The sequence below is a fragment of the Amaranthus tricolor genome, chromosome 5 (genome assembly GCF_026212465.1).
Source record: "Amaranthus tricolor cultivar Red isolate AtriRed21 chromosome 5, ASM2621246v1, whole genome shotgun sequence".
Taxonomy (NCBI): Eukaryota; Viridiplantae; Streptophyta; class Magnoliopsida; order Caryophyllales; family Amaranthaceae; genus Amaranthus; species Amaranthus tricolor.
Window position 1 is genome coordinate 25320520 of NC_080051.1, and position 25723 is coordinate 25346242.

The following is a 25723-nucleotide window of genomic DNA, read 5'->3' on the forward strand; positions in this document are numbered from 1 at the left end:
AAGAAACAAAATTGGGGTAATCTTTCATATTTAAAACTAACTTTAACTGTATTATCACCCTTAACACGAATCATCTGAAATCTCTTCAATGGCTTCGTAATATCCATCATAATTCGAACCCTAATGTAACACTTACGATTTTAACGTCCTTGATTACTATTTTGAACTAAGGTTATCAACATTAAGTAATAACATTAACTTTTGAAATTTCGTTATTTTTTTCTAACAGATTTTGTTTAATATATAAACTATTAGATTAAATAAAGGATTATTTATTTTGAATTATTTTGGTGAAGTCATAGTCTTTATTTATAGAGTTATGAGAGTAAACAACCAAAAAGTAAACAGTAAGTCTTGTATAAGATGACTTTAATAAAGAGTTAGTGAAAAATAAAATAAAGCTCAGTATAAAATAAATTTAAGTTTTAACTAAAGAATAAATAAAGTAGTACTCTTTAAATATTAAAGTCAATTCTCAATTTATCATTTTTCCCTAACTAGTAATAGTAGTTATAATAGTAATAGTTGTAGACATTTATAATGAAAATATTAATAATACAAGATAAAAGAATGATAATTCATATATAAATAAGAATAACAATGATAAAAAATATAAAATAAAATGTGCATAGTCTTTCACGTGAATGAGTACACTAAGCACCTTTTACCTTCCCATATCCTCTTAAATCTTAATCCATATCCTTTCATTCTTATAAGCTTAAAAGAAATATAGGGACAAAACAAAGAAAACAAAAATAACCAGAACAACTGAAATGGAAGAATCTGATATCTCGCCTCCACCGTTCACCGCTAGATGCGACCAACCGTCTGAGCTGTCGCCTCCCTTTGACGACCAAAATCACCCGCCAGACATGGGCTATGAGTGTCTCCTGTCACCTTCACTTTCCCTCTCCTCATCTCCATGAATTTACCCCAAGAAATTCAAGGTACACTCCCACCTAAAATTTATTTTAAAACTTTTAGTACTTGTTTAGTTAGGGTGAATTAAGAATATATTGATTGTTGTTTTTATGATGTTTTTGTTGGATGAGTAAAAAGGAATTATTGTTCTATGGGAAATTCTCTTCTAGCAAGTCCATTAGAGATGTTGGGTTGGTTTGGTGATTAGGTTTAAACTTTTGGAAATCAACCTTGAGTTATGAATTAGAAATAGTGCAATGAGTTTGAACCTTCTTAGAAATTTTGTATCAATTAATGATTAAAGTTTGGGTAAATTTAGTTTCAACTAATTTCCATATTATGGTTGTGATTTGCTAATTTAAGGATTTTTAGTGTGCTAATTAGCTATTTGGGTTTGTTGGAGCTGTAAGAATAAGGTGATAAATGGTTATGAAATGTGACATTAATTGATTTTGAGTTGCGGTATACAAACTTGATATTTCATGGGCTAAATGTAAGTTGATACTCTAAGTTGATTGTGAAGGAAGAACACAAAAAATAAATAAATTATGAATATGATATTAGAGAACAATTGAGCTATGAACTTAAAATGTGATTAAGGAATCAAACTTGAATTTGATGTTTGGCAAGTTGCTTATATACTAGAAATATAAGTGTTGAGTTGTTATGAATTGAAGTATATTAGTTTTTAACTATGGAACATGGTGGTTTGGAACTTTGCTAAATATAAAAAAATGTATGTGAGTCAAGAATGTGAGATATAAGGATTTTTGGATCTGATTTATGTTGTCGGTTGAAATGAATTTAGGTGCTAACGAGAATTTTAGTATTGTAGGTTTTAGACAAGTTGTAAATTGAAGTATAGAACCAATGTTGACTTGAATTTTGGTACTCATACTAATAACATTGAATTTTATTGTTATTTAGAAACTAAGTTGAGTGATTTTATTTTCGAATTGAAAATATGAATGTATTATATTAGCATTAGTATAAATTATGATTTGAATGTGGATTAAGAGAATAAATAAAAACTTGGTGCCGAGTAAATGTGTTTGTGTGGAGGTATGAATATAAGTTGGAATATGAAATGTGTTTGTGTGGAGGTATGAATACAAGTTGGAATATGAAATAATAATCGATGAGTTAGATTTGTTTAGTTTGAATAATGAGTTGAATATCGGATTATATTACAAGTTAAACTATGGAGCTAGTTATATGGTTAGCGGTTGAAATGATCATGAATTATAGGTTGAGTGACTAAATTAAATAAAGGTTATGTCTACATTGTTCATAAGTATCATTTTATTTACGCATATGTATATAATATTGGAAAAATTACCCTGAATAATACGAAATTTCACTGATTTTCCTACAATAATACGAACTTTCAATTAACCATGAATAATACGAACTTTAAAACATATTTCTCGCTAGCATACCTGACCGGTTCTTTACCTGGAGAAACGGTAAATTCCCCATTTCTTCATTATGCTAACGGGAAATATGTATCAAAGTTCGTATTTTATTCATAGTTAATTGAAAGTTCGTATTATTGTAAGAAAATCAGTGAAAGTTCGTATTATTCAGGGTAATTTTTCTTACTTAGTTTTATCAGCCAAAAAAAAATTTAAAAGGAATGAGTAAGTTTACCGGTAACAGGTAAAATGGTATGCCAGCGGGAAATATGTATCAAAGTTCGTATTATTCATGGTTAATTGAAAGTTCGTATTATTGTAGGAAAATCAGTGAAAGTTCGTATTATTCAGGGTAATTTTTCCTATAATATTATTGATTATATGTTAAATATAAGAAAATTTGAAGGATCTTGAATCAAGAACTAAGAAAAGGTTATGCTTGAGATAAAAAGGGCAATTGGTGGTGTAAGTAAATAAGGTATAGGAATTTGTTGTATTAAAGTTTGAATAAAAAGTTGTTTTATAAATTCAAAGATAAACAAAGTTCATTAGCTAGTTAAGTCAAATTTATTGTTAGTTGTTAAGCACATATATGTTCATATTGAAGATTCCAATTTTATTGAATGCTTTGAGCTTGTTGGCTTATTATATTTTAAAAAGGTTAAATTTCTTACTCAAATCTTTAACAGTTACGAGAAAAGAATACTAAGGTTTGTATTTTTCTTTAGCGGAAATTGATTTGAATATAGGGAGATGTTCTTCCTAATATAGAGAGTTGTTTATTTTCGAACCTTGAAATCATAGAATAGTTACAGAAAAGATATAGATGGTTTAATGTTTTGAAACGGTTGGGATTACCTATATGGTGTCTCAAGGAATTGGAACCTCGTCGGGATTATCTCGACACTACTTAATAGTTGGGGGTATGTTGATTAGTACCTCGGACTTAGATCTTCTGCTATAGTTTGGCCGTTTGTGGGGTGTGCACACTAGGGATCTTTGTCTAATAGTTACTCTGAGGGCCTAGCTAGCCCAATGGAAAAGAAAGTTCAGTCCATTCCATAGATTTATGATTAAAAGACTTTGAAAGGAAAAGTTTTAGTAAAGAAAACAGAAATGAAAGTTCTATCCATTGAATGATGATTTCTAATCTTGAAAGAAAATGTTTTGGCAAAGAAAGTGGAAAGATATTTGAATTATAAAAACAGAAAATAAAGAATAAAGAAAAATATTTTATAATGTATTTAATAGTGTTGTGTTTGTAAAAATAAATGTTTTGTAGTATATGATTGATATGATTAATAAATTCTACCTGCAAATGTGTTCAGATTTATATGATGGTGTCTAGCTCAGTCTGCTTAGCTAATACTACATGTCGATACATGACCTACCTGAAAGTTAGAGTCGTTGTACAGTCAGAAAGCAGTGTCCAATCATTTTGTGTAAATATAATTATAAGCTTTCTTTTCCGCTACATGTTATATATAATCAATATTTTGGTTGGGTTGTGAGAGGATTTAAGCTATGTTACAGGTGTACTCAGCATAAGCTGACTATGTGATTTTGTTCTTTAAACCTGTCTTAGTGGGGGATATATTTTGAGAAGACTGAGATTGAAGAAATCAACGGCAGCTGAAAACGTAAAGATAAGTAATCAACAAAGTAATCTCAACCACTCATATAAAAGAATGTAAGTAAAGGAGATCTTTTATTTAAAATTATTTTAACACTTATTTTTTATTTTGGAGAAAAGATTCCACCATACGAGGTGATGTGATTTTGAAATGGTTGGCGCATGTGCCATTGGTTGGTTGTTATTTTGAAATGTTGGTTTTGAACTTGCAGGATGACTTTAAGTCAAAATGAAAAATTTTGGTTTATCCGATTTACAAATGGAACTCTGTTGGACTTTCTGCATAAATTTGTATATTTTAAAATCATTTCAAATGATTCTAATAATGTAATTTATTTACATCTTTCAAAGGTTGTAAACTCTTATATTTAAATTTTTAATAGTTTTCTAGTGGATGATATAATTAGTTGAGTAATTGATTATATTATCAATGTAATAGCTCGATATAAGTGTTAAGCTTCCGTATTAGTTTAAATTCATCTTGTTTAATCATTTGGTTAGTTTCGGGTTGTTACACCTACGGTACGGGTTTATATCCAAGAAATCTTCATCAATCTAAAATATTATTAACCATATATATATATATAGATATATTATATATATTATATATATATATATATATATATATATATATATATATATATATATATATATATATATATATATATATATATATATATTTATTTATTTATTTATTTATTTATTTGGAACTAAATTATAGCACGTGTATATTTTGATTATTACATGTCATAAACTTATTTAGTTTGCAAACTCATATTGAAAAAAATATCAATAAAAGATTGTAAATACGAAAAATAATTTTGAAAGGAAAAAATGATGAATAATATTAATAGAACCCTATAATGACAAATTGCAACTTTTTAGAGCTTTATTGTGAATAAAATATAAATAAATAAATTAAACATAAATTGTATTTTATGATATATTCCCTTCGTTCTTTTTTGATCTTCCACATTACTATAATGGGTAGTTTCAAAAGTTCTTCCACTTTAGAATTCTTTTTATTTTTAGAAAGTTTTTATCTCACTCTTACCCCTTAAAACCCCATCTTTTCTTTTAATGTACCCCTTTTCTTTTATTTATAATTATTTTCTCTCACATACTTTCAATACAATCATTACTTTACACTACTATTTAATTAAAATAATACACACTACAACCTCATACTTCCAATACAATCATTATTTCACACTACTATTTAATTAAAATAATACCCACTATAACCTAAAGATTCTATCTTCCTTAATATGTGTGAAAAACCCAAAGTGGAAGATTAAAAAAGAACAGAGGGAGTATTATCTTATAAGCGTTACAATTAACAATTAATTGAACTCTTTAATAGATGTTTGATATTTATTTAAATAAAATATTTAAATTTTAAGTAGTGATTAATTTTTTTTGTGCAATATTATTTTACCGGACAATAATTAAGTGCACAATATTATTAAGTATAATTAACTATACTAGCAGTAAATAAAAGCAAACTTAAATTATTTTTTATCTGGATGCTCTAAGTTTCTTTCAAAAATATAATTTTTTTCAAAACTATCTACACATATAAAGAAATTGAACCATATACGAAAGATTTAAGGATTTTAAAAAATTTTGCAAATTAATGGAATAATTGCCTCTTTAAAATAGTGAAACTACAAACATTTATTTTTGGATTATAGGGTAACTTAAGAAAAAAAAGAAAATTAGGTAAGATTCGATCTTAAAATTTTGTCTGAAAGAGACAATACTTGATCCAACAGAGACATGACTGATTCTTAAAAATATATTTTTCCTTAGTTAAGTTCAAATGGGTAAAAATTAAAGTACATATGATTTTATGAATGTTTCAACTCAATATTCCACGTAAGTCGAGGTCCAAAAGGGAAGGTTGCGTACAGACTATACTCGTAACCCTTTAAGAAAAGGACAAAAAGAAACGCTCCCAAAAAGCTAAAAGAATATAAAACATAAAAAGTACACGCAAAACATTAAGTGATATTCTACTTAAAGTATCGCTTGTAGAAGAAAACCTAATGGTCATGAGGCCGAACAAAATTCATAAAAAATTTTGTAAAAGCCATTTTGCAAAATTATTAAAATACCATTATACGACTTTAACAACTTCTACTGATTCTAACAATTTTGCTGGCAGTTTTACCCAAAAATAATATTAACCCCGATCCAGTTCGATGGGTGCAGTTGAGATCGTAGAATCGATTAGCATTCCAATTTTAACAACCATGGTCTTGTCTCGATATGAGAGAGCAAGGGAGTACTCCCTTGTAAAAGTGAGAGAGAATAGAATTCCTCATGTGTATTAGCTTTTGGTTACATTATTACATACTACCCTACAACTTTTAATATAGTTTGTTAAATTATCACATACCGTACAAGAGTACAACTTATACCACAACAGTCGGGATTTAGGCTTTGCTGATTTACTTCATGGCTTTTCAATAGAGGTAGAGAATAATCCATAAAAAGGATTGGTTATAGCAGAGTGTAAAGCAGACATGGCTGCGTTTAACGAGTTCATATCAACTCTGTCCCGAGGAAGATACAAGAATCGCCCGTCTTTAGTCTTTTGAAACCCACAAAGCTCCAGAAATCTAACACCTCCAGTCAGACTGCCAACTCTTTCCTGTTTATTTAGATTTTAGTCAAAATCACACAACTACGAGAAAAGAAGTTGATATATACAATATTGTTATCAAGATGCTAAATATTATGTTTGAGGCACTTTAACATTCGATATGCTATCTCGGTCCTAAGGTGCTAAGGGTCTCAAGAACCTAGGGTTCTAGGCACCAAGCAAAGGCGCTAGCTTTTGGGTGTGAGATGCTTAACTCATGAATAAATATAAGTTGAATCCTCCAAAAAAACATGGAAAAAAAACCTAGAAGGGAAATCAAGAGCATAAGACAATTTAAGAAGAGAAGAAATCATATGGTGGCTGGTGGGTGCACGCATCAGATGTGATACCTAGACTAACACCAAAAGCGCTCACCTAGAACTCGCCTCGCCTAACCTATCAAGGCGCTCAACCCATTGCCCACCAAAGGTGCTCCTAGGCGATCTTAATAAAACGAAGCTATTGAGTTTTCCCCAATAGAAAGCTTAAGTCGTAATGTACATTTCATTACTCCAATGTTAATTAAGTGGCTTCCGCCTAAGGTGGGGTTTGGGAGCGTCGGTTGTGCGCAACCTTACCCTTGTAAGTGATAAGCTTATGCCAAAGTGACGCTAAATATCTGTCATTCATTTATCTTATAAGTAACTCAAAAACCTTTTAAGTCGCATTGCCCAAAGCAATCTGAATGTTTAGAAGATTTTCACATCTAAAGAAAGGAGTGTTCCCGCTTACATTATGATATGCAAGTACATACCTGGAAAACTGGGTTTGCAAGCCTTATATTTCTGAATTTTTCAACATCAGGATTATTCATGACATTTCTAATGTATATTTGAAGAGTTTGAAAAGCCTTGTTCACTTTGGCCTCCTTGTCCTATGATCAGTGAAAAAAAGTATAAAACTAATCAATGTATCTCCGATGAGACATAAAAAGAGAAACATTATGGGAATTTATGATGATTCTTCGGTAAATATTACTTCAAAAACAACAGATTACGGAGAAAGATGGACTGGCCATAGATGACATTCTTCAAAATGATTAATACCAAGAAATTTTAAAAGATCATATCGACAAACGTATGGCTAGTGCAAATTCAGAACTAAATGATCAAAATAGCAAGGCACTTTCTCATTTGTGAAATTCAAATTATCTGAACTTTCGGCAACAATGTCGATGAACATTTGATGCCTATATTAAACACATTAACTCTAGCCTCTAGAAAACCACACTCATTTATATTGTGGTAGCAGCCTCAGGTTACTTGACCCAATTACCCTCCTACATGTTTTCCCTAAACAGCATGCCCTCCATGCACTTGAAATTTCATAAAGACTACGACAAAATTTACAGCCTTACTTATCACATTAAATACACTTACTTCCCCACCAAATAATTGCAAGGAAAAATTACCGTGAATAATACAACATTTCGTTAATTTCCTTACAATAATACCAACTTTTGATTAATCATAAATAACACCAACTTAAGGGGGTTTTTACCTAAAATAATATCAAGTTTAGTTTATTAACTAATTTACCAAATTTTTTTGTCATATAATCTCCTATAGTTTGATTTTTAACATGTAGAGATATTCTAGGGAAACACTCTCTAAGTTGGTATTATTGTAGGGAAATAAGAAAATTGTTGTATTATTCCTGGTAATTTATCCATTTTGCAATTAGTAATACTTTCACTTCATGTACTACCTTGATCTAGCCAAGAAGTTTGACCTTTATACAATCAAGTAAAGGAACAATATTTCTTCACATCAAAAACATGTACTTCACAAGATACACCAGATATCAACTGTCAACATTAAAGAGCTATTGTCTAGTAAAACAAATCAAGAGAATACTATTAGCCACTAGCCCACTACTCAATATGCAACATCTCTGGCCTAGGATTTGAACGGTGACGATATTTCATGGTAGATGTGAAGTCAAACTAAGGAAATTTACCTTGTTCATTCAAATCACAAATATTTGATAATAAGTGGTGCAGGGGTGAGATTAGGGAGCTAATCTGCTATTCCCCTATCTAGCACATCAGCTTAAGAATTGGAAAGGCATGTCACTGACCTTATTGTAGCGCTTTAGACTTCGTAAACAGTTATTCAGAACCTCTGCTTTCTTTGTAGATTTAACAGGTTTTGGAGCCTAAAACCCGAGAAAGAAATCAAAATAAGTAAAGAAAATTTGAAATATTATCATAAGTGAACATCAACTAGATAAAGACATAACAAACTAGCAACATCCTAATTATTAGCATAAAAAGAGACAGCAAAATAAAAGAAAACCTCCACTGCATTTTTCTGTATTGCATGAATCGCAGGTTGCACTGGTGGGGAAGATAACACAGGCTGTATTCCAAGCTTTGATCTTCTTTCTGCCTGTACATATTAACAATAGTAACAAATTCATATGTACCCATTACAAGCCTGAAGCGCGCTATATGCAAGCAAAAACTCCAGTAGCTAGTGATATCAAAAAAACCTTTTTGAGTTCAAAACAAATTTGGCTCTCTATAATCTACATATGTTAAAAGAAGATCAAAGACAAGATTCCTTTTATAAGATATCTCCAAAAGAACAGTCTTTGTGAAACATTTCTGTTAACGATGATAGATTGATAACGGCATAAAATTTAGCAATGGACGTCAAAATAATCAAGTTTCTAAATACAAAAGCAAACATGAGTTTGTGCAACATTCCTGTCGACGACAACAACAATGGCCTAAATTGGTGAATAAGCTACTGCAAAAGATCTGACAGCATACCAAGAAAATCCTTTCTTCAACTCACAAGAAATCTACCTAATATGGGGTTACTAAATTTGAGTTGTTAACATGTTAAAATTGACTATTTAGTTATTTCAGGTCAGGTTGGCTTCACGTTGATTTACAGGCCAAAGTGAGATAAAGTATTCAGTAGTATTGATTGGAGGAAGGGGGGGGGGGGGGGGGGGGGGGGTTCCCACTAGATTTTAGACCAGATGGTCAGATTTCGAACCCTAAATTTCTCAATCAGATTTGGGGGATAAATTTTCGCTAGGTCCACTTTCAGGTCAAGATTTGAAGTGGCAATAGAGAGCACAAGCAGTACATGGCAGAGGGGGTAGAACTTTCTGGTGAACATCGAAGGACAATATACCATGTCGTTGCATCTAGATAAGCTTCTCCACATTCAAGATTGCAAACCTTCTTAATTTAATTTGGACAGACACTAGGTGAATGAAGCTTTCAAAAAAAAAGTTTTCACATTTATCGGCTGTAAGGGAAATTGCTACCATTTGCAGTTTAGTACTTAATTTCCCTTAGCAAAGTTATCCTTATGTATTCAGGGTATGGCTGCATCTCATTGAACTTCAGGTAAAAAAATCTTGTCATTTAGGCTGCTTCTTGTTACAAACATTAAATTACATAGAACTTAGCACGTTGATAACTTCAGATACACTTCCATGAGTTGATAAACTTACTCTTTCAAGACATCCATTCAAGGACCATATTAAAAGATCCAAATATGCAGATAGATTATCATAACCAGAAGTGACATTCTTAGATGCAATTTTATGCAAAATTGATTTAAGCATTAAGAAGCTTTGTCAAGAGCTAATCTGACCAAATTAGTAGCCAATAGCCAGACTCAAGAAAAACAGAAAGTCGGCTGGAATGAGACAATGACCTTATCTGCTTCTAATTTTTGCCGAATTCTTTCTCTTGCTCTTCTTTCCTCCTCTTTATCTGCTTCTAATTTTTGCCGAATTCTTTCTCTTGCTCTTCTTTCCTCCTCTTTATCTGCTTCTAATTTTTGCTGAATTCTTTCTCTTGCTCTTCTTTCCTCCTCTTTATCTGCTTCCCATATTCTTTCTCTTGCTCTTCTTTCCTCCTCTTTTTCTGCTTCTAACTTTTGCCATATTCTTTCTCTTGCTCTTCTTTCCTCCTCTTTTTCTGCTTCTATGGAAGCTATCATTCTGTAAAAACAAAGATTATAAGAGTTTCCAATAGGCATCCAGAAGATAAATAGATGATGATCCCGATAGTATAAGCAAAGCATACCTTTTTCTAGCATTTTCTTCGGCAATTCTCTTTGCCTCCATAATTATCTTCTTAGCTTGAATCCTTTCCTGCAGCATCAAACATTTATGCAGAATCCAAATCAAAGAAGGTTTAGTTAAGTATCTCTATAATCAGAAACTCTTCGGACCAGCTCAACAATCCTTTTGTAAACAACGATGCACTATCCATGGCCATTTCTAACTAATTACATTACATTGTGCATTTGACAAAAAAATTTTCAGCCCATCTTGTATAAGACCGTCTCACAATGAGACGAACTCAGAACAAGAAGCCCATAAGCTAAAAGTTTCTATTATTGGGCTATTTAACCCAAGTATAAGGCATGTCTCACGGTAAAACCCGTCTCATACAAGAATTTGTGAATACTTTTTACTTTCTCCATCATTTCTCCTGATACCTCTTATACAATTTTTAACCCACAAAATCATGTAATATATCAAGCAAGTAGCGCAAATGGCATCAGAAAATGAGAAAGGCAGATTAGCTAGTCATCAAGCTTATATCTCACCATCCAAACTGAAGTCAAAAAGACGCACAAGTAAACAACAATTCAACAAAACTGTAACATAAGAGAACTAAACTTAAGGCCTAGAAAAATTGCAACTAGCCTTTCTGAATTCAATGCAAGGTTTGACATATTATGTAAATGCAAGTGAAAAAATTCAGGATATTAAGCTTACAAAATAACTGTGCAGCGTCATGGAAAAAACATTTCAGACGTCTTTAGTCAAGTGGTAATCTTATTAAATTTGCATGCAAGAATTTCCACTAGAGCTTTTGCATGAATGCGAAATTCGATTGCTGTACTAACTACCAAGTGCCTTTTAATGTTATAATATAAAACAACCGTTTTGGTGTGTACATAAAATCCCAAGAAATGAAGCAGAGCCTATGATTGGCCAGATGATGATTGACATTGTTAGGAGTACATAAACTGATAAACTAACAAAAATAATACCTTTTCCCTTTCTCTTTCCAAATCCTTATCTTTATCTTTGTAGAACTGTCTCGCGCCATTCCTTACATAAATGTAAGAAATCGACAATAAGGAAAAATATTGAAGACTTTATCATACGAGTGAAATACCTTTCTTTCATTTAACTTCAAAATAAGTTCAAGACTTAAAGAGGTAAAGTACTTAAGATAATGGCCGATAATTCACCTCAGTTTTTCAGCCTTGATCTTCACTTCTTCGGAAATAGGAAATGGTTTAGAATCATCCAAATCAATGTCCACTGGGACCTAGACGGATACAATTGAGAAGTTACAACAAGAGCGTCATAATAGATAAAATGTTGTAGACATAAGATGCTAAAAATAGACCAGAAGAGGAAGACATGCTTCTCATTATTAGATAGTACATAGCATAAAATTCTAGTTAACCTACTAGGTGTTTTTCTAATTTATACTATTCATAAACGATTAGTTAGAAATTGTATCTCTGAATCACAAATTACAAGTACTCTATGTTTTTTGTGATAATAAGATATATAAATAACACACCAGAGGCATCTGGTCAATATCCGAGTCATTCTCATGCTCAATAATCCAATTTATTGCATCTTCCAAATTAGTATTTCCTGAGAAAGATAAATTGATAAGGCAAATAGCTAAGACACCAAAAACATGAGCTTGACATTGGTCAAATAGACAACTCCAACTATCGATGAAACTCGTAGTTCAAAATGTTGACTTTACCACTAACGTAACATTATCCAACCCTTTTCCCACCAGTCATGGAAATAGCAGGTAATTACCATAAGCAAGAAAGGACAAAAATTATCAAAATGAGAATATAGTGACAATAAGGAAACACTCATCGAGTGGGATTCTATTGGAAAAAAAATCCACATGTGATCTCACATCGAAGAATTAGAGAGAAGTTGACTAACATGTAAGCTTGTGTGCAGTTTAAGTTACCAAGTGTAGTTGTTTGGTTGATGGGCTACTCCTCTTATTACCAATCGTTTTTAGGATGAATTCCATCGAGTTTGTGTGCAGTTAGATCTCCTCTTGTGCAGGTCTTGTTGTGTACAAGTCCAATGACAAATTTACATATTCAAGTGAAGATAAATGGAATAAAACAACCAAACAGCTACACTTGCAAACTTAAATTGACTTAAGTACTGCAAATATTACTCTTCATAGATCAATTACAGTGACAACAAGGATATACAAATAGAGAAAAACTTAAGAAGATAATGACAAAGGACAACCATACATCTTCACTTGCAAACTGCAAACATGATTAAGTTCTACAGTAATTACTCTTCACACATCATTTATAATACAAATACAGAGTAATAAAGTAATCTAAAATTGCAGAAAATCTCATTGGCACAACAAAATTTTCTCCCTGATGAACAAAATTCTGAAAATGATAACAGAATTACCAGAGTAGTGAAGCGCCCGAGTTGAACAAGCTAATGAAAATCCCATTTCTTCCAGTTTTTCCAACAAGTTCTTATCTACTTCAGGAACAGCCATTTCTGAAACCAAAAAATGACAACTAACAAAAAATTTACCATTGGATCATCAAATAAATTCAAGAAACTAAGAATTGATGCCACAATTCATTTCAGTGAAGAAATGGAAAATGATCATAAGAAATCAGCAACAACTTTATATTACTTATTAATTACAAAAAAAAAAAAAAAAAATCAGCTGTCAAACACCAAATATCTAACAATAGCCTTCGAAGATAAATAAACAGCAGGGAAATTTTCATAAACCCAGTTATCATTGTGACCAAGCTTCAAAACCCATCATAATCACTGTATCCCGTGTATCCCTTGCCAAACTATGGAAGACGACAAGCCATACCATAAAGAGGATGCGGCAAACAAAACTTGGAAACCCAATTATGAAAATCGACAATTGCTTATGCCCACCACTAACAACATTTTCTTTGATAGATTAAATGTTTAAAACCTACTTATTTTATTCAAGTTACAACCTATTTATGGTTATTAAGTGAAAACAAAACCTGGATTATGGAGAGTAACCACAGAAGTTGCGATTGTATTGGAAATGAATTCTGAAAGATGAGAAAGGAGAAAAGTTGCGTTATTGAGGATGGTGAATTAAGGAAAGGGAGTTTATAGGGAAGGACAAGAGTCCGGAGATGAAGAAAATAATGGCGTTTCTGCAAAGAATTCAGAAGAAGGATCATTTGGGAGATTCTTGAAAGCTGAAGTTTAATGGTGGAAGAATGGAATAGAAAAGCCTCGATTATTATGCTCTTCTCACGCTTTCTATTCCACCATTTTCGATTCCAAATATATAGATTTGGGTAAAGTTAAGGACTTGTGTTAACTGTTACTCACCCTCTCTACCAAATTGCTATACTTATAATTTTGGCTATATCTATATTTTTTAATTCTCATTTATATAAGTATTTATCACAAATTCCGAAATGACACGATTTTATGGTGAGACCAATCTATATTGTTTAAGCCTAATGTATAATCAATTAAGGAAATGTGTTAATTATATAGCTTCTTCTTTCATCACAAATTGTTGCATAAGACGATCTCATAGAGAAACGTACTTCATATATGGATTAAATAACACTTCTCATACATATTATGAGTAGCTTATTTGTGTTTTAAAAAACCGTTTGACCTGTTTGAGTCGATCGACATCTGATTTAATCATAACCAATCTAATCCCAAATTTAACCCAACACGAAAAAACTTGATTGAACTAATGCAAACTGAATTTTGTTTGCTGGATCGTTTTGAAAGTCTCATTGTAAGATGGAGGAATTACCTTAACCATTTGTTTGATTGTTGGTTGATACTTTTAATGATAATAAAAATTAGTGTAATTTTGTGGGAAAATCTTTTGACAAGTTTAGTGGTCATATTTATTTTACTTTAATCATTTCAATTTCTTTACAAGATTCATTCCAATACATACATTACAATTTGGAGATGCAGTATTAGAGGTAATGAAAATTTGTCATCAAAATATTTGTCGTATGATCAAAATTTCATTACCATAAAAATAATATAAAGTAGTATATTTCATGTAAATCCACGTTACAAATCATTCTTATGACCACCAATTAGTAAAACAAGACAACAACCAAACCAAGGGTAAACATATAAGTTAATAAAAGATAAAAGTGTTAAAAAAAATCCGACGACCAGACGTTAACCTTTACCTTATCACCGAACCTGAATTCAACCCGACTTTAAAATGAATCTAAGATTATGTAACAGTTAGATTTTAAACCGACCAAAAACTAATGACCCGAAATCGAACATCAGCTACTCTTAAGATTGTCTTTCAAATAGACGACCCCAAAACAAGAAGATCATATCCTTATTTTCTTTTTAATTTGTATTAATTGAGCTATTTAGATATATCTAATGGTCTCTCGAATAAACCGTCTCTCACAACAACTTGTATTTTTGTATGAATCAATAATTATTTTACCATATTAAATATACATAAACTAGCCCAATAAAAATAATTTCATCACTAGACAGTCTTGTTTTTGAATTTGCGAGTGATAAAAGGTTACAGGTAAGTTAGATACGGTAACACCGGATTAATTAAAAAAAAAAGAGGGAAGTCGAACTCTGTAGAATTCACCTTCATTCTAGTAGGATTTTAAAGAGCCTTCTAGATAGCCGTTAAACCCCAGAATTTGCAACTCAACCTCCTCACACACATAACTCTCGTTCCATTTCCCCCAAATTCATCATCAAACCAATCAAAAAACCCTAGAAATCAATATAAAAACGCTCATAAGATGGAAGAGAAGCAAATCAACAAGAAAAGAAAGACGGAAGTAATCAAAAATAACAATGGAGGATTAACAAGAAAGATAAAGCTGTATTGCCCAGCGGCATCGAAAATAGCTGAAATAATCGCATGGGAAGATCAGAAATTGGATTTAGGCACCATTGCTAAGAGTTTCAGTCTTGAACCAGCGACATTGAAGCTGAATGGACACTTCATTAGCAGAGGAATGGATTTAATAGCATCCTCAGTTACATGGAAGTCGCTTCTATCTTTCTTTTCTTCTAAAGGTTTGTCTACTGGTACTGATTCTTCTGGTGCCCTCGTCGTCGATGGCAAGCTATCTAAGTCTGGTACCAAGAGTATGTTACTAACTTTTTCAGTTATTCCTAATTTACTAGTTTGATAATTTATTTTTGTAAGTACTGAATTGTTGGATGTTAGAATTTTGAGATTCAAAGAGTTTTAGTTATTTATAGTTTAGGGTTTTCGGCAATCTTGCTGATCATAAAAATCCCAGATGAACCTCTGCTTCAATGAGACTCTTGAACCATTTTTTTTTTACTGAAAAATGAAATTTGATCCCTTTTAGAAAAAAAAATTGGTTGTATAGATAGGTTTGAAACACTAACTGAATCATTAGTTAATTTTATATAACTAGAAATGATGGGCTAGAGAATTTAGATTGATATGAAAATGTATATAACATGTCATTATTCAACCAAGCGGCAAAGATTTTGATCCAAGCCGCATGATATATTATCTCTTTCCAACTCGTTCTTGAGGTGTGTTTGATTAATGGTATTGATTATTAATATTAAACATAGGGTTTTTGGCAAACGACTGATAGCTGATAGTTTATAGTTGATTAGAGCGGCCGATTACCAGTTGATTTTATTAACTATTTTGACCAGCTAATTTTGAACTCGCTTGTTATAAGCAACTTATTCATAATAATAATTTGTTTCAACCAGCTGATTTACTAAATATTAGTATTGGCTTGTTTGACTATCCAACCTTATAATAAGCTAAAATTATTCAATAAATTATTTTACTAAAAATTCTCAAAGAATAATAATAAAAATATATAATGTACTTTAATTTTAAAAAATATATTATATGACAAGGTTTGTAGTTATAATTGTCTTGTAGTCTTATTCTAATAACGTTTTTACATCATAAAATTTATTCTCATTCCTAATGAGAAAAGGTAGTTTTAGATGGTATCGAAAAATTAGAAAGAAAAAATATATTAAGGATAAGGATATATCAATCCCATGATATATGTTAATATATGTTATATATACTCTACTCTATGGTATGCCGACTTTTGTTGGGCATTGAAATGAACTTTTTGTATTCTTCTCCAAGACTTGGCTATACCTTGACACTTGACAGCACCTTAATAGTACCAAAATGCTTGAAATAATTGTAGTCATCAATTGGAAGTTGTTTAACGTGTTTCTTTGCCAGGAGCTCATGAACAGGCATCGGAAGTTCTGAACAGGGTTAATTGTGTAACGTTACAGCAAGAGTATCCACAATCCAATCCGGCTCAGGCTTTCGAAAACGAAGATATCAACTCGCCAAAGAATAAAAAGATGAAAGATATCAAAGACGGTTTAGTTTCCGCCTGTTGCCTTTTATATTCTTATTATCAATGTTTAACTTGTATGTTTGTTACTGATGGTGATAATATACTTTCTTGCAGTGTGCATCAATGACAGTAAAACGATTGAATGCAGCACTACCGGAACAAAACGGAAAAACTGGCTGGGAAACATTAGTCCATATATAAAGAGGGTGAGAGTTAATGAAGGCTGTTCAGATAAACGCTGTCAATGTAAGTACTCCTCGTAAATCTCATCCCTTGATTACGGACTAACATGGAATCATAAGCACAGGTACGTTCAAGTGAAGTCGTGTAATTGGATGAAATTGAAACTGAAGTTTCAATGGCTGTTGTGTTACAGGACACGAAGAAAGAAACAATAGCATCAGTGGGTTAAGTTGCGGTTATCAGATGCGCGACTCTTTGAAGAGAATGAGAGAAAATGATGTACTTGTACGCTCAATCTGTAAGAGAACGCGATGAACTAACTTTGTTTATACGTTAGTTTCTCGCCTTTTTTCATGTATGTAAAAAATCAGTTTATGATAGATCCGTACATCCTTTTGATGATCTCAATATCGATGATTTTACTGAAGTTTGCTTCTAAATGATCGGTGTAAATGTGCATTGCTACAAGTACACTCGGAACAAAACATAATCAATTATTTCAGTGTGTTGAGTCTGAATTAATAACAAATACTCTGTTTTAGTTTCTATTTTGAACAATTTTACAAGTTCATCATTTTTTCTATTTAGAAAGCTATTTGTGAGTCATAGTTGTTTAAATCTCACAAAATTCCTCAACTTTAATTTTTATTCATCATAGGAGTATTACATTTTTAAAAAGTGTGCAAAAGTAAATGATACACTTGCTCTTAAATGGATGGAGCATTCAACTCAGAGGAGTGAAAATATTTAGATCTTACCCAGAAACACAGGAAAACAACATCCTCTCTGTTAAACTTGGTAAGCACTGACTGATTCCGGTGGTATTATTTAGTCCCTACAGTTTGTGGTGAAGTAGAACATGTGCTAGGAAAACAACAGCAACAAAATAACCTTTAAGCAGTCTGTGCAAGTAAAGAAAAAGAATTTGTTTCATTATTGAAGCATCAAAGCTTACTTTAACAAACCAGGGATACAGTCAAAATGAGTTACAGCTCTAAGAAAAGCCACATATTGTTGATTTGCCAATGCCAATACATCCATAGAAACTAAAATACATAGCATCCTAAGCTACAAATTGAATTTAATAGGCTGAAAATACATCCCATTTCTAGATCCAAAATTCTTCGATGTGTAAAATGTCATTAAATCATTCAACTACCAAGAGTCCGAATAAAGGCAACTTTTGAGTATATTATCACCTCAGTGTCATATCCTCATCGGTTAATGGGAGTGTGCATTCGCTCAACTATACGGTTCACAGCGCCGCGAGACATTACCAGGGTGTCATGCAACAAGATGCTATAGACATTCAAACCCTGAAAAAAAAAGGACACTTGGCAAGGTCATAGGATAAACCAAAAGATGGCAGATTGGTTCGTTTTTGGAGAGAAACATTCCAATATATGTATACTAACGTTGCCAATTTTCACACATACATACACATAAGGGATAGGATACTGAAACTTACAATTGAAGGTAACACGTTAACATAATGCAAGTTCTGCGTGGCCAATTTCAACTTTTCATTTATAGGACCATCATCAACCAACAGAAATTTCTTCGCATTCTCCATTTCAGTGGCCCAGTTAACAATGTTCTTGGTCTTGTGAGTAGGGACCTCCAGATCATCAAAAACTAGAAGCTGCATAAATTAACAAAGATAATTAACACAAGTCCTGTAAGATAATAGCTCAGAAATATGCAGCTCAATAGCATATATAAACAGGCACGGTTATTCATAAAAAGATGCAGCTCGCATAAAATCTTGCACCGAAAATCAGCAGGTGAATTAAGATAGTACCTTGTCTAAAATTCACAAAGCATGCAACATAAAAGATAATCCAAAAGATCTAATATGAAGATAGCGCATTTTTTGTTGCAGGAGAGCAGCAAGTGGAAGGATGGCATAGGGGTTAATTATCAACCTGATCCATAGTTGTAATGGATCGAAGAATATGCCAACTGCTTTAAATTGACCCTGTATTTCTTATAGTTATGGTAATCCTTTCCGCACTACCAACAGGAGAAAAAGGGGGAGAGGGAACAAAGAAACATGTCCCTCTAATATTGTTTGCACGAGCCAGGGTGGAGCAGCAGAGAAAATGCTAATGATGCAAGAGAAACTCACAGTGTAGTTGGTCAGTGAGAATATGGTGAGGGAGGCCTTTGTAGTTGGTGTGGGCTGTAAGGTTTCAGATATTTCTCTTTTATTTCCCTTAGTTTCCACGCATCAGATGGTCTTTACACACACACACATGAAACACACTGCTGAATAGGAACAAAACTGAACAGAGTAAAAGTATGTACAAAAGTGTGCAATTTGGAATGTTGCCGAAGCCATAGGTCAACCAAAATTTGTACATGCAAATAACTCACACAATAACTCAAGCAAGGTCACCTAACTCGTAATTCGTTGAGTCCAGAAATTAAAAGCATGCCTAAGATAGCTGCAACCCCCACTGCCTTGCATATGGTGGGCTCTTCAAACAAGGAAGCCCAAGATGTGGCTGCCACTATAACAAGGAAGCCCAAGGATTGTTAAGCTGGGGCAATCTATTCCAGGAATGGTCAAAATTGCACTCTAGAGATACTGGATTAAAAAAAATTCCACCAATAATTAGAGATGGAATATTACTTAACTTGATAAATTTGAATTTGAGAAATCGAACAAGAAATAGGAATATCATATTGCGATGAATGTGGTGAAAATTACTCCTAATGGTTGAACCCGTCCATACATTCATTGGATTAGGTTGGTCAACTATAGCAAAAGCTCCATGTGTCCATAATGAGAAATACTTCATTGTTATGTGATTTCAAAATCAAATTTTGACCATTAACCATCCCCTTCGTACTGGGCTAGTCACCATTAGAAAATGGGTGGTTGGTTTTGACTTCAAAAGCGAAATCATTAGGAGTATCTAGGCCAAGCAGTAAAAGACCAACAGATTCATTCATTGACCAGATTCAAAATTCACAAATTGGTAAGCTTTCATTAGGGAAAAAGCCCAGCCTTAGCCAAGAGACCTCCAAGGTTGTATAATAAGTATACAACAAAAATGCCAAAGCCTTGATCCCAACATATAAGATGGGCTACATGGACCAAAACAACAAAAATACCAAAGCCTTAATCCCAACAATGGCAAATGTAGATACACCAAAGGATATAGCATAGACTTGGTATTCCATATAACACAGAAACCGATATTAAACTCCCAAATTCTGATAGAGCTAAGCTTAAAACAGTTAAAATTTATTTATAAGTGCTGGATGCATCTTATAAGAAAAGCAAAGGAGTAATACCTTCCCTTCTGCAGCGCGTGCAGATAATGCTACCTTCAATCCTAAACGCCGAACTTTTTTGTTCACTTTAAAGGCATGACTCCGCGGTTTAGGACCATGCATGGTAGCACCACCTCTTTGCTGTGATAGACAATAATTTATTTGTGCTGATTAGTGGTTGCTAACAGAAAATTCTTACATGATCAAGCCAAAAACAACAAATCTTTTAGTACCTGATGACTACGTCGTGATCCCAGCCTTGCATGACCAGTACCCTTCTGTGGATATGGCTTTCGCCCAGTTCCACTGACCTCGCTGATTGTTTTTGTGGAATGAGTTCCCTGATTTAAACATACGACATATTTCTGAGCTAAGCAAATATTGTGTCACCTTATAACTTTGTCACACAAAATCACAAAAAAAAAAAAGAAAAAGAAGAGACCCATACGAAGGTGAAATCAAGATTAGTCCTGATTAGATAGAAAATTTTGATATTCTAATTCAAAAACCCTACCTGCAGCATCACAATATACTCTCACTGTCTCCTCATTGAAACGTTAGCACAAGAATTGGAGAAGAGATAGATAAGATCAATTCTCTCTCTTGAATGTCCCCTTTCCTTGTTCTCTCTCATAGCCAAAACTAACGCAACCCATCTCCATCATGTTATCCCCAATATCTGAGTTCCAACCTTGCCAAGTAGCTTCATCTTCATTAAAAATTTGTCCCCGCAGTGTCCCTACAAATCCTACTCCAAAACATGCATATTTACTTAAAAGCCCAACATAAAAACCTATAAAGTAGCACAAGTCTAATTGGGGCCCCACAAAAACAAGTACCCTTCTGTGGATATGGATTTCTCCGTCTCAATAACCCTAACTGACTCATTCTGTGGAAAGGGTTGCATGATACTCCTTTGTCTCCTTCATTTTGCACTACTTTTCATTTTAATTTGTCCCAATACTCCATTTATCTCTCATTTTACACTACTTTTCATTTTTATTTGTCCCACTGACTTTGCACCCTTTTCTTTTTTGGCAATGGTCTCACTTTCATTTTTTTAATCTCATCCACAAACTTATACGTCTCTCCATCTTAACCACTCATTTCTATTATCCACTTGTTTTTTTTCATTCTCTTACCTAATATTCCTTTCCACTGAATTTCACTCACTTTGCAATAGGTCTAGTGCAAAATGTGAGGGACAAAAGGAGTATCAAACATGGAATATGTTCAAAATATAATAGCTATTGTAAATCTGTCACAGAAGATCACAAAGAAAATATATCCATACTGAGGTGACATCATGATCAAACCTAATTAAACAATATCTTCAAAACTCATATTCACATAACTACAATTTTACTCCCACTGTCTTCTTAATTGAGAAGAACAATAATTAGAGAAAAACAACAAAGCTCAATTTCCCCTGACCAATGTCTCCCTTTTCTCTCTCATAGCATGGTCGTCCACAACAATCTTGTTTCCCTTCAATTCTATCTAGTGCAATCGATTATGCAAAGCTAAATTTCTTCACATCATGCGTAACTCTTCAACCAATCATATTTTGCCTCCCTCAGACTTGTCCTCGACCACTTAGGTAGGAGTCACTTAATGACATTGGACTAATAAAATGTTGTTGACCCGTGATAGCATAAACTTAGCTATCCATCCACCTTGCGTCCTCTCTTTGACCTAGATGTGAGTCACATCTTGGACAAAATCTCCATTTTTTCTAAGTGTCTATCTTATATACTTAGAACACTCACTTGTGGATAGCTCTTTTCAGTCCACTTATCCCAAACCCTTGGGATGCAACCTTGCATCTATAATTCCTTAAGATATGAGCTAGAGTCTCATCAAGCAATTAAATATCATAGCATCTTTGTAGACTGTGTCAGTTCATCTACATGCATTGCAAAGATAAATGATTTAAATGCAACCCACAAAAAATTTCTTCTATTACATGGTTCTTGTCACTTTCTAACATAACTTTAACCATGTCACTAAAATTATGTCCTTCACCATGTCACTATAACTATGTAAATACCCTTCTTTTTCCTTACCAACACCCGTACATCTCTTGATAGTTGGTATTTAATCATAAGTCTTCTTCAAGTCAATGAAAATCATGTGGAAACCATTCTTCCTTGCCTAGTCCAAGAATAGCTGTCATGGTAGTTTGAAATAGAATAAACCCAAATTGTTTATCCGACGCACATGTACATCTACCTCAATTAATGGTAAACAACTCTACAACAGTGTCATAGTATAACTCATAGGCTTTATCCCCAATAATAAATCGTGCATCTCCACCTTGATCTTATATTTGGTATCAATTTACTTATTCAATTGAAACTGGCCTTCCTTTAATTTATTCCCTCCATCTCTCAAATGTTTCCATTGTAATATTACCATATATATTACACACTCAATTAAATTAAGAGCAAGGACCAAATATCATGATGTATGCAAAATACATTACTATAAAAACTCAACCCATTTTAGATGTTTTCCATATGCTAGAGGATAATTAAAATATTAACACTAGCAAGTATTTAACTTCCAATCTAATAGGCCACTATATCTCACCCATCAAAACAAAGGTTGTAGCACGTATTTTACATCTTGTTAATGTTAAAGAATTTCTGCAATTGATGGTGTTAATTTAGCATTTTGCAAAGCCACTTGCTCGCATTGGGTTAGAGCAGGAGGAAAGATGTTAAAGATTTATTAACTTCCCTAATTATAACCTAAGTTGAGATGATTAAAGCCTTTCTTTCTCAATTAACATTGCTAGAGCATAAAAAAATTCTATAAACAAGTAATTGTAAGAGATGGAGTATCAAGTAATTAAAAGTTACAAGCATAAGGAAGTTCACTCATAACCCTCTTGCTTCCTTCCTAAGAAGAACTAATATCAACTTGCCTAATTCCTATTTCCAATCACTATCACGTAATACATACATACATACATATATATATATATATATATATATATATATATATATATATATATATATATATATATATATATATATATATATATATGTTAGTAAGATCAAGGTGTTCAAGTATCAAAAACAAATCATGCAAGTTACTGCCTTGAACAAATTTCTTTGTTGACATCACATTAGGAAACAACATGATGCCTCACCACATAAATTATTCACCTAGTCTAATTTTGCTTCAATATGCTCATATCTTTATCTTCCTATTTTTGCATGGAGATCTTTGAGGGAGGGGGTCACAATCATCAATGAATAGAGCAACATTGATCAATCACCTGTTGGCGCTTTGCAAGCTGCCATCTTACAACTTTGTGCACAATATCTTTCCTAATTGGTACATCAAATACATCTCCAGCTAACGTCATAAGTCCTTTGTCTTCAAAATGAAAATTGGTAACAGGGATTATTAGATCCTGGTACACTCCTAAACAAGAAAAATATAATCAGTTATAATCAAGTATATATAACAATTGTTGTATTTAAACATGCAAATTTATCCACAAGGAAATACCTAAACCTAAGAAAAACGATGGGTAAAAGATACACTCGTGAACCAAAACTCAACAACCTTCAAACAATCCCACACTAAACAATCACCCTTTAATCACTCCTATGAGTACATTAGATACATGTATCAAACCAAAAGGCAGACCAAAAGCAATACACATGGTCTTTGAGCTTTTTCATGACCCTAAATGATGCAACAAAAGTAAAACACTTTCCATTAGCTATGATATGGAAACCTTACAAGTTTAAGATGCATTGAACAGACTCAGCTAGCACTTAAAGTAAGGTACAAGTCTAGGAGAACACTTAGCCCTTTAAAGGCTTTTACAAAAAATGCTTTTTATGCGAAAGAAATGAAGTGTCAAAATCCATTCTCAATAATTCTCATTACAAAGACATTACAAGACTGTTTGACCCCTTTATATACCTTGAGTGCGATCTGGAACTAACACAGTTTTCTTAGGCATAAGTAAGTCAGAAGGGATTCCACCATCACTAGAATTTGGAGTCTCGATGATTGTTGAAAATGCTCGACTACATGAAACGCCCTGCTATACAGAACACGCAAAAGAAAACCAAACAGATAGTGAACATAAGATAAAATTAAGAAAAAGCTAAGTTAACCAAAAAAAAAGTATCCTTATCAAAATAACGCATGTTCTTTTTCCTAAAGCAAAAAACTAAGAACTTCACCCAATCATAATTGATTTCGAGAAGCCTAAATTTGATTCAGCACGTCCTGCCTAAGACATAGACTCGGAAATCAGTCACTTTATAATGAAGCTTTCTCTTTTGCAATTAACTCCCTTCATTCCTATTCTCATTTCTCTCTTTTCATTCCAACTTAATTGAGATAGAAACACTCAGATAGCTAGCTAGCTTAATTCATTTCTCGAAACTCTTTCGCTCAAACAATCAATCTCAGTTCTCTTCTCTGATCTCTCTTTTTCACTTTTTCAGATGTGATTGAAATTGCAAAATGGATTTATAATTATGTAAAAACCAATGTGGACAGAATATCCGATTTTAAACCAACTAGAAACATTTGATCAAATGAACACCTCTAATATCCATACATCTATAAAACTAGCTAAATTGCAAGTAAATAACATTTATAGAACGAATAGAGGTTTACACTGAGTGGTTGATGATTGATTCTGCCATAGTTTTTATTGTACTAGAGCTAATAATACACATTGGTTGATAAGACACTAAAACAAGACTAATTACATTTTCACTTCGATGAGATTCGGAGTTTCAAGAACTCATTTCGAAAAACCTAGAATTGGAAACACACAAAATTATATTTCACCAGATTTCCGTAATGTAACATTCGGAAGTAATTATTCGGGAAAAGAAGAAGAAAGAGAGAGAAGACATACAAGAGGAGGACGAACATGATGAATGCGTCGCAGATGGTGATGTAGGGCACCCAAAATCCTTTTCGCCATTAACAACCTTCGTCGAGTCCCTCTTTCTCCTCTTTGTAAGTTGCTCGGTTTGTGTGGGGTTCGGCCTGCTGAGGTTTAAGGAGAACTTTTGCTGTATTTCACCTTTTATGTTTTTTCTTTTCTTGAAACAATTTTAGAGAGGAGTTATAACAAATTTACTTTTAAAAAAATTATCATTTACAAAATTATTTTATTTTGTTATAAATGATAAATTATTAACCTTAGAAGCTCTAATATTTTCATTTTCAT

At 32.7% G+C, this 25723-nt stretch overlaps 4 protein-coding genes across 8 annotated transcripts; 2 read left to right on the top strand and 2 right to left on the bottom strand.

Annotated features, from left to right (window-relative positions):
• The first annotated feature begins 670 nt into the window (after positions 1 to 670).
• On the top strand, positions 671 to 4515 carry LOC130813078 (uncharacterized). Its single transcript, XM_057678795.1, has 3 exons — positions 671 to 947; positions 3922 to 4026; positions 4182 to 4515. The coding sequence occupies exons 1-3, from the start codon at positions 880 to 882 to the stop codon at positions 4339 to 4341; spliced, it is 333 nt and encodes a 110-aa protein (XP_057534778.1). The 5' UTR covers positions 671 to 879; the 3' UTR covers positions 4342 to 4515.
• Positions 4516 to 6280: 1765 nt separating this feature from the next.
• Positions 6281 to 14027, bottom strand: LOC130813079 (uncharacterized). 2 transcript variants are annotated; one of them, XM_057678796.1, is made up of 11 exons: positions 13678 to 14027; positions 13085 to 13180; positions 12195 to 12271; positions 11854 to 11933; positions 11650 to 11710; positions 10671 to 10738; positions 10297 to 10585; positions 8914 to 9006; positions 8696 to 8773; positions 7371 to 7490; positions 6281 to 6625 (listed from the first exon to the last, which is right to left on the bottom strand). In XM_057678796.1, exons 2-11 carry the CDS (start codon positions 13176 to 13178, stop codon positions 6428 to 6430), a joined length of 1158 nt encoding a protein of 385 aa, XP_057534779.1. In that variant the 5' UTR covers positions 13179 to 13180; positions 13678 to 14027; the 3' UTR covers positions 6281 to 6427. The 2 variants fall into 2 exon arrangements, with proteins under 2 accessions (XP_057534779.1, XP_057534780.1); XM_057678797.1 differs by having other exon boundaries at positions 13085 to 14021.
• Positions 14028 to 15292: 1265 nt separating this feature from the next.
• LOC130813082 (uncharacterized) lies at positions 15293 to 17988 on the top strand. Of its 3 annotated transcripts, none has more exons than XM_057678802.1 (4): positions 15293 to 15805; positions 16917 to 17063; positions 17155 to 17347; positions 17417 to 17988. In XM_057678802.1, exons 1-3 carry the CDS (start codon positions 15454 to 15456, stop codon positions 17301 to 17303), a joined length of 648 nt encoding a protein of 215 aa, XP_057534785.1. In that variant the 5' UTR covers positions 15293 to 15453; the 3' UTR covers positions 17304 to 17347; positions 17417 to 17988. The 3 variants fall into 3 exon arrangements, with proteins under 3 accessions (XP_057534785.1, XP_057534786.1, XP_057534783.1); XM_057678803.1 differs by having other exon boundaries at positions 17155 to 17286; XM_057678800.1 differs by having other exon boundaries at positions 17155 to 17988.
• A 146-nt stretch (positions 17989 to 18134) lies between these two features.
• LOC130813081 (uncharacterized) lies at positions 18135 to 25570 on the bottom strand. 2 transcript variants are annotated; one of them, XM_057678798.1, is made up of 7 exons: positions 25406 to 25570; positions 24451 to 24574; positions 23792 to 23940; positions 20739 to 20846; positions 20527 to 20646; positions 18692 to 18865; positions 18135 to 18539 (listed from the first exon to the last, which is right to left on the bottom strand). In XM_057678798.1, the coding sequence occupies exons 1-7, from the start codon at positions 25472 to 25474 to the stop codon at positions 18438 to 18440; spliced, it is 846 nt and encodes a 281-aa protein (XP_057534781.1). In that variant the 5' UTR covers positions 25475 to 25570; the 3' UTR covers positions 18135 to 18437. The 2 variants fall into 2 exon arrangements, with proteins under 2 accessions (XP_057534781.1, XP_057534782.1); XM_057678799.1 differs by having other exon boundaries at positions 24451 to 24571; positions 25406 to 25569.
• Positions 25571 to 25723: the final 153 nt, after the last annotated feature.

What these genes read in the sequence shown, in the direction of transcription:
- LOC130813078 (XM_057678795.1), top strand. Translation starts at nt 880, where the DNA reads ATGAGTGTCTCCTGTCACCTTCACTTTCCCTCTCCTCATCTCCATGAA. An exon ending in TTTACCCCAAGAAATTCAAG is followed by an intron (nt 948 to 3,921) that starts GTACACTCCCAC and finishes AACCTGTCTTAG; the next exon opens with TGGGGGATATATTTTGAGAA. An exon ending in AACCACTCATATAAAAGAAT is followed by an intron (nt 4,027 to 4,181) that starts GTAAGTAAAGGA and finishes TTGAACTTGCAG; the next exon opens with GATGACTTTAAGTCAAAATG.
- LOC130813079 (XM_057678796.1), bottom strand. Translation starts at nt 13,178, where the DNA reads ATGGCTGTTCCTGAAGTAGATAAGAACTTGTTGGAAAAACTGGAAGAA. An exon ending in ATATTGACCAGATGCCTCTG is followed by an intron (nt 11,934 to 12,194) that starts GTGTGTTATTTA and finishes GTATCCGTCTAG; the next exon opens with GTCCCAGTGGACATTGATTT. An exon ending in GTCTAAAGCGCTACAATAAG is followed by an intron (nt 7,491 to 8,695) that starts GTCAGTGACATG and finishes CACTGATCATAG; the next exon opens with GACAAGGAGGCCAAAGTGAA.
- LOC130813082 (XM_057678800.1), top strand. Translation starts at nt 15,454, where the DNA reads ATGGAAGAGAAGCAAATCAACAAGAAAAGAAAGACGGAAGTAATCAAA. An exon ending in ATCTAAGTCTGGTACCAAGA is followed by an intron (nt 15,806 to 16,916) that starts GTATGTTACTAA and finishes TTTCTTTGCCAG; the next exon opens with GAGCTCATGAACAGGCATCG. An exon ending in GATGAAAGATATCAAAGACG is followed by an intron (nt 17,064 to 17,154) that starts GTTTAGTTTCCG and finishes ACTTTCTTGCAG; the next exon opens with TGTGCATCAATGACAGTAAA.
- LOC130813081 (XM_057678798.1), bottom strand. Translation starts at nt 25,474, where the DNA reads ATGGCGAAAAGGATTTTGGGTGCCCTACATCACCATCTGCGACGCATT. An exon ending in AGCTTGCAAAGCGCCAACAG is followed by an intron (nt 20,847 to 23,791) that starts GTGATTGATCAA and finishes TGTTTAAATCAG; the next exon opens with GGAACTCATTCCACAAAAAC. An exon ending in GATCACGACGTAGTCATCAG is followed by an intron (nt 20,647 to 20,738) that starts GTACTAAAAGAT and finishes TGTCTATCACAG; the next exon opens with CAAAGAGGTGGTGCTACCAT.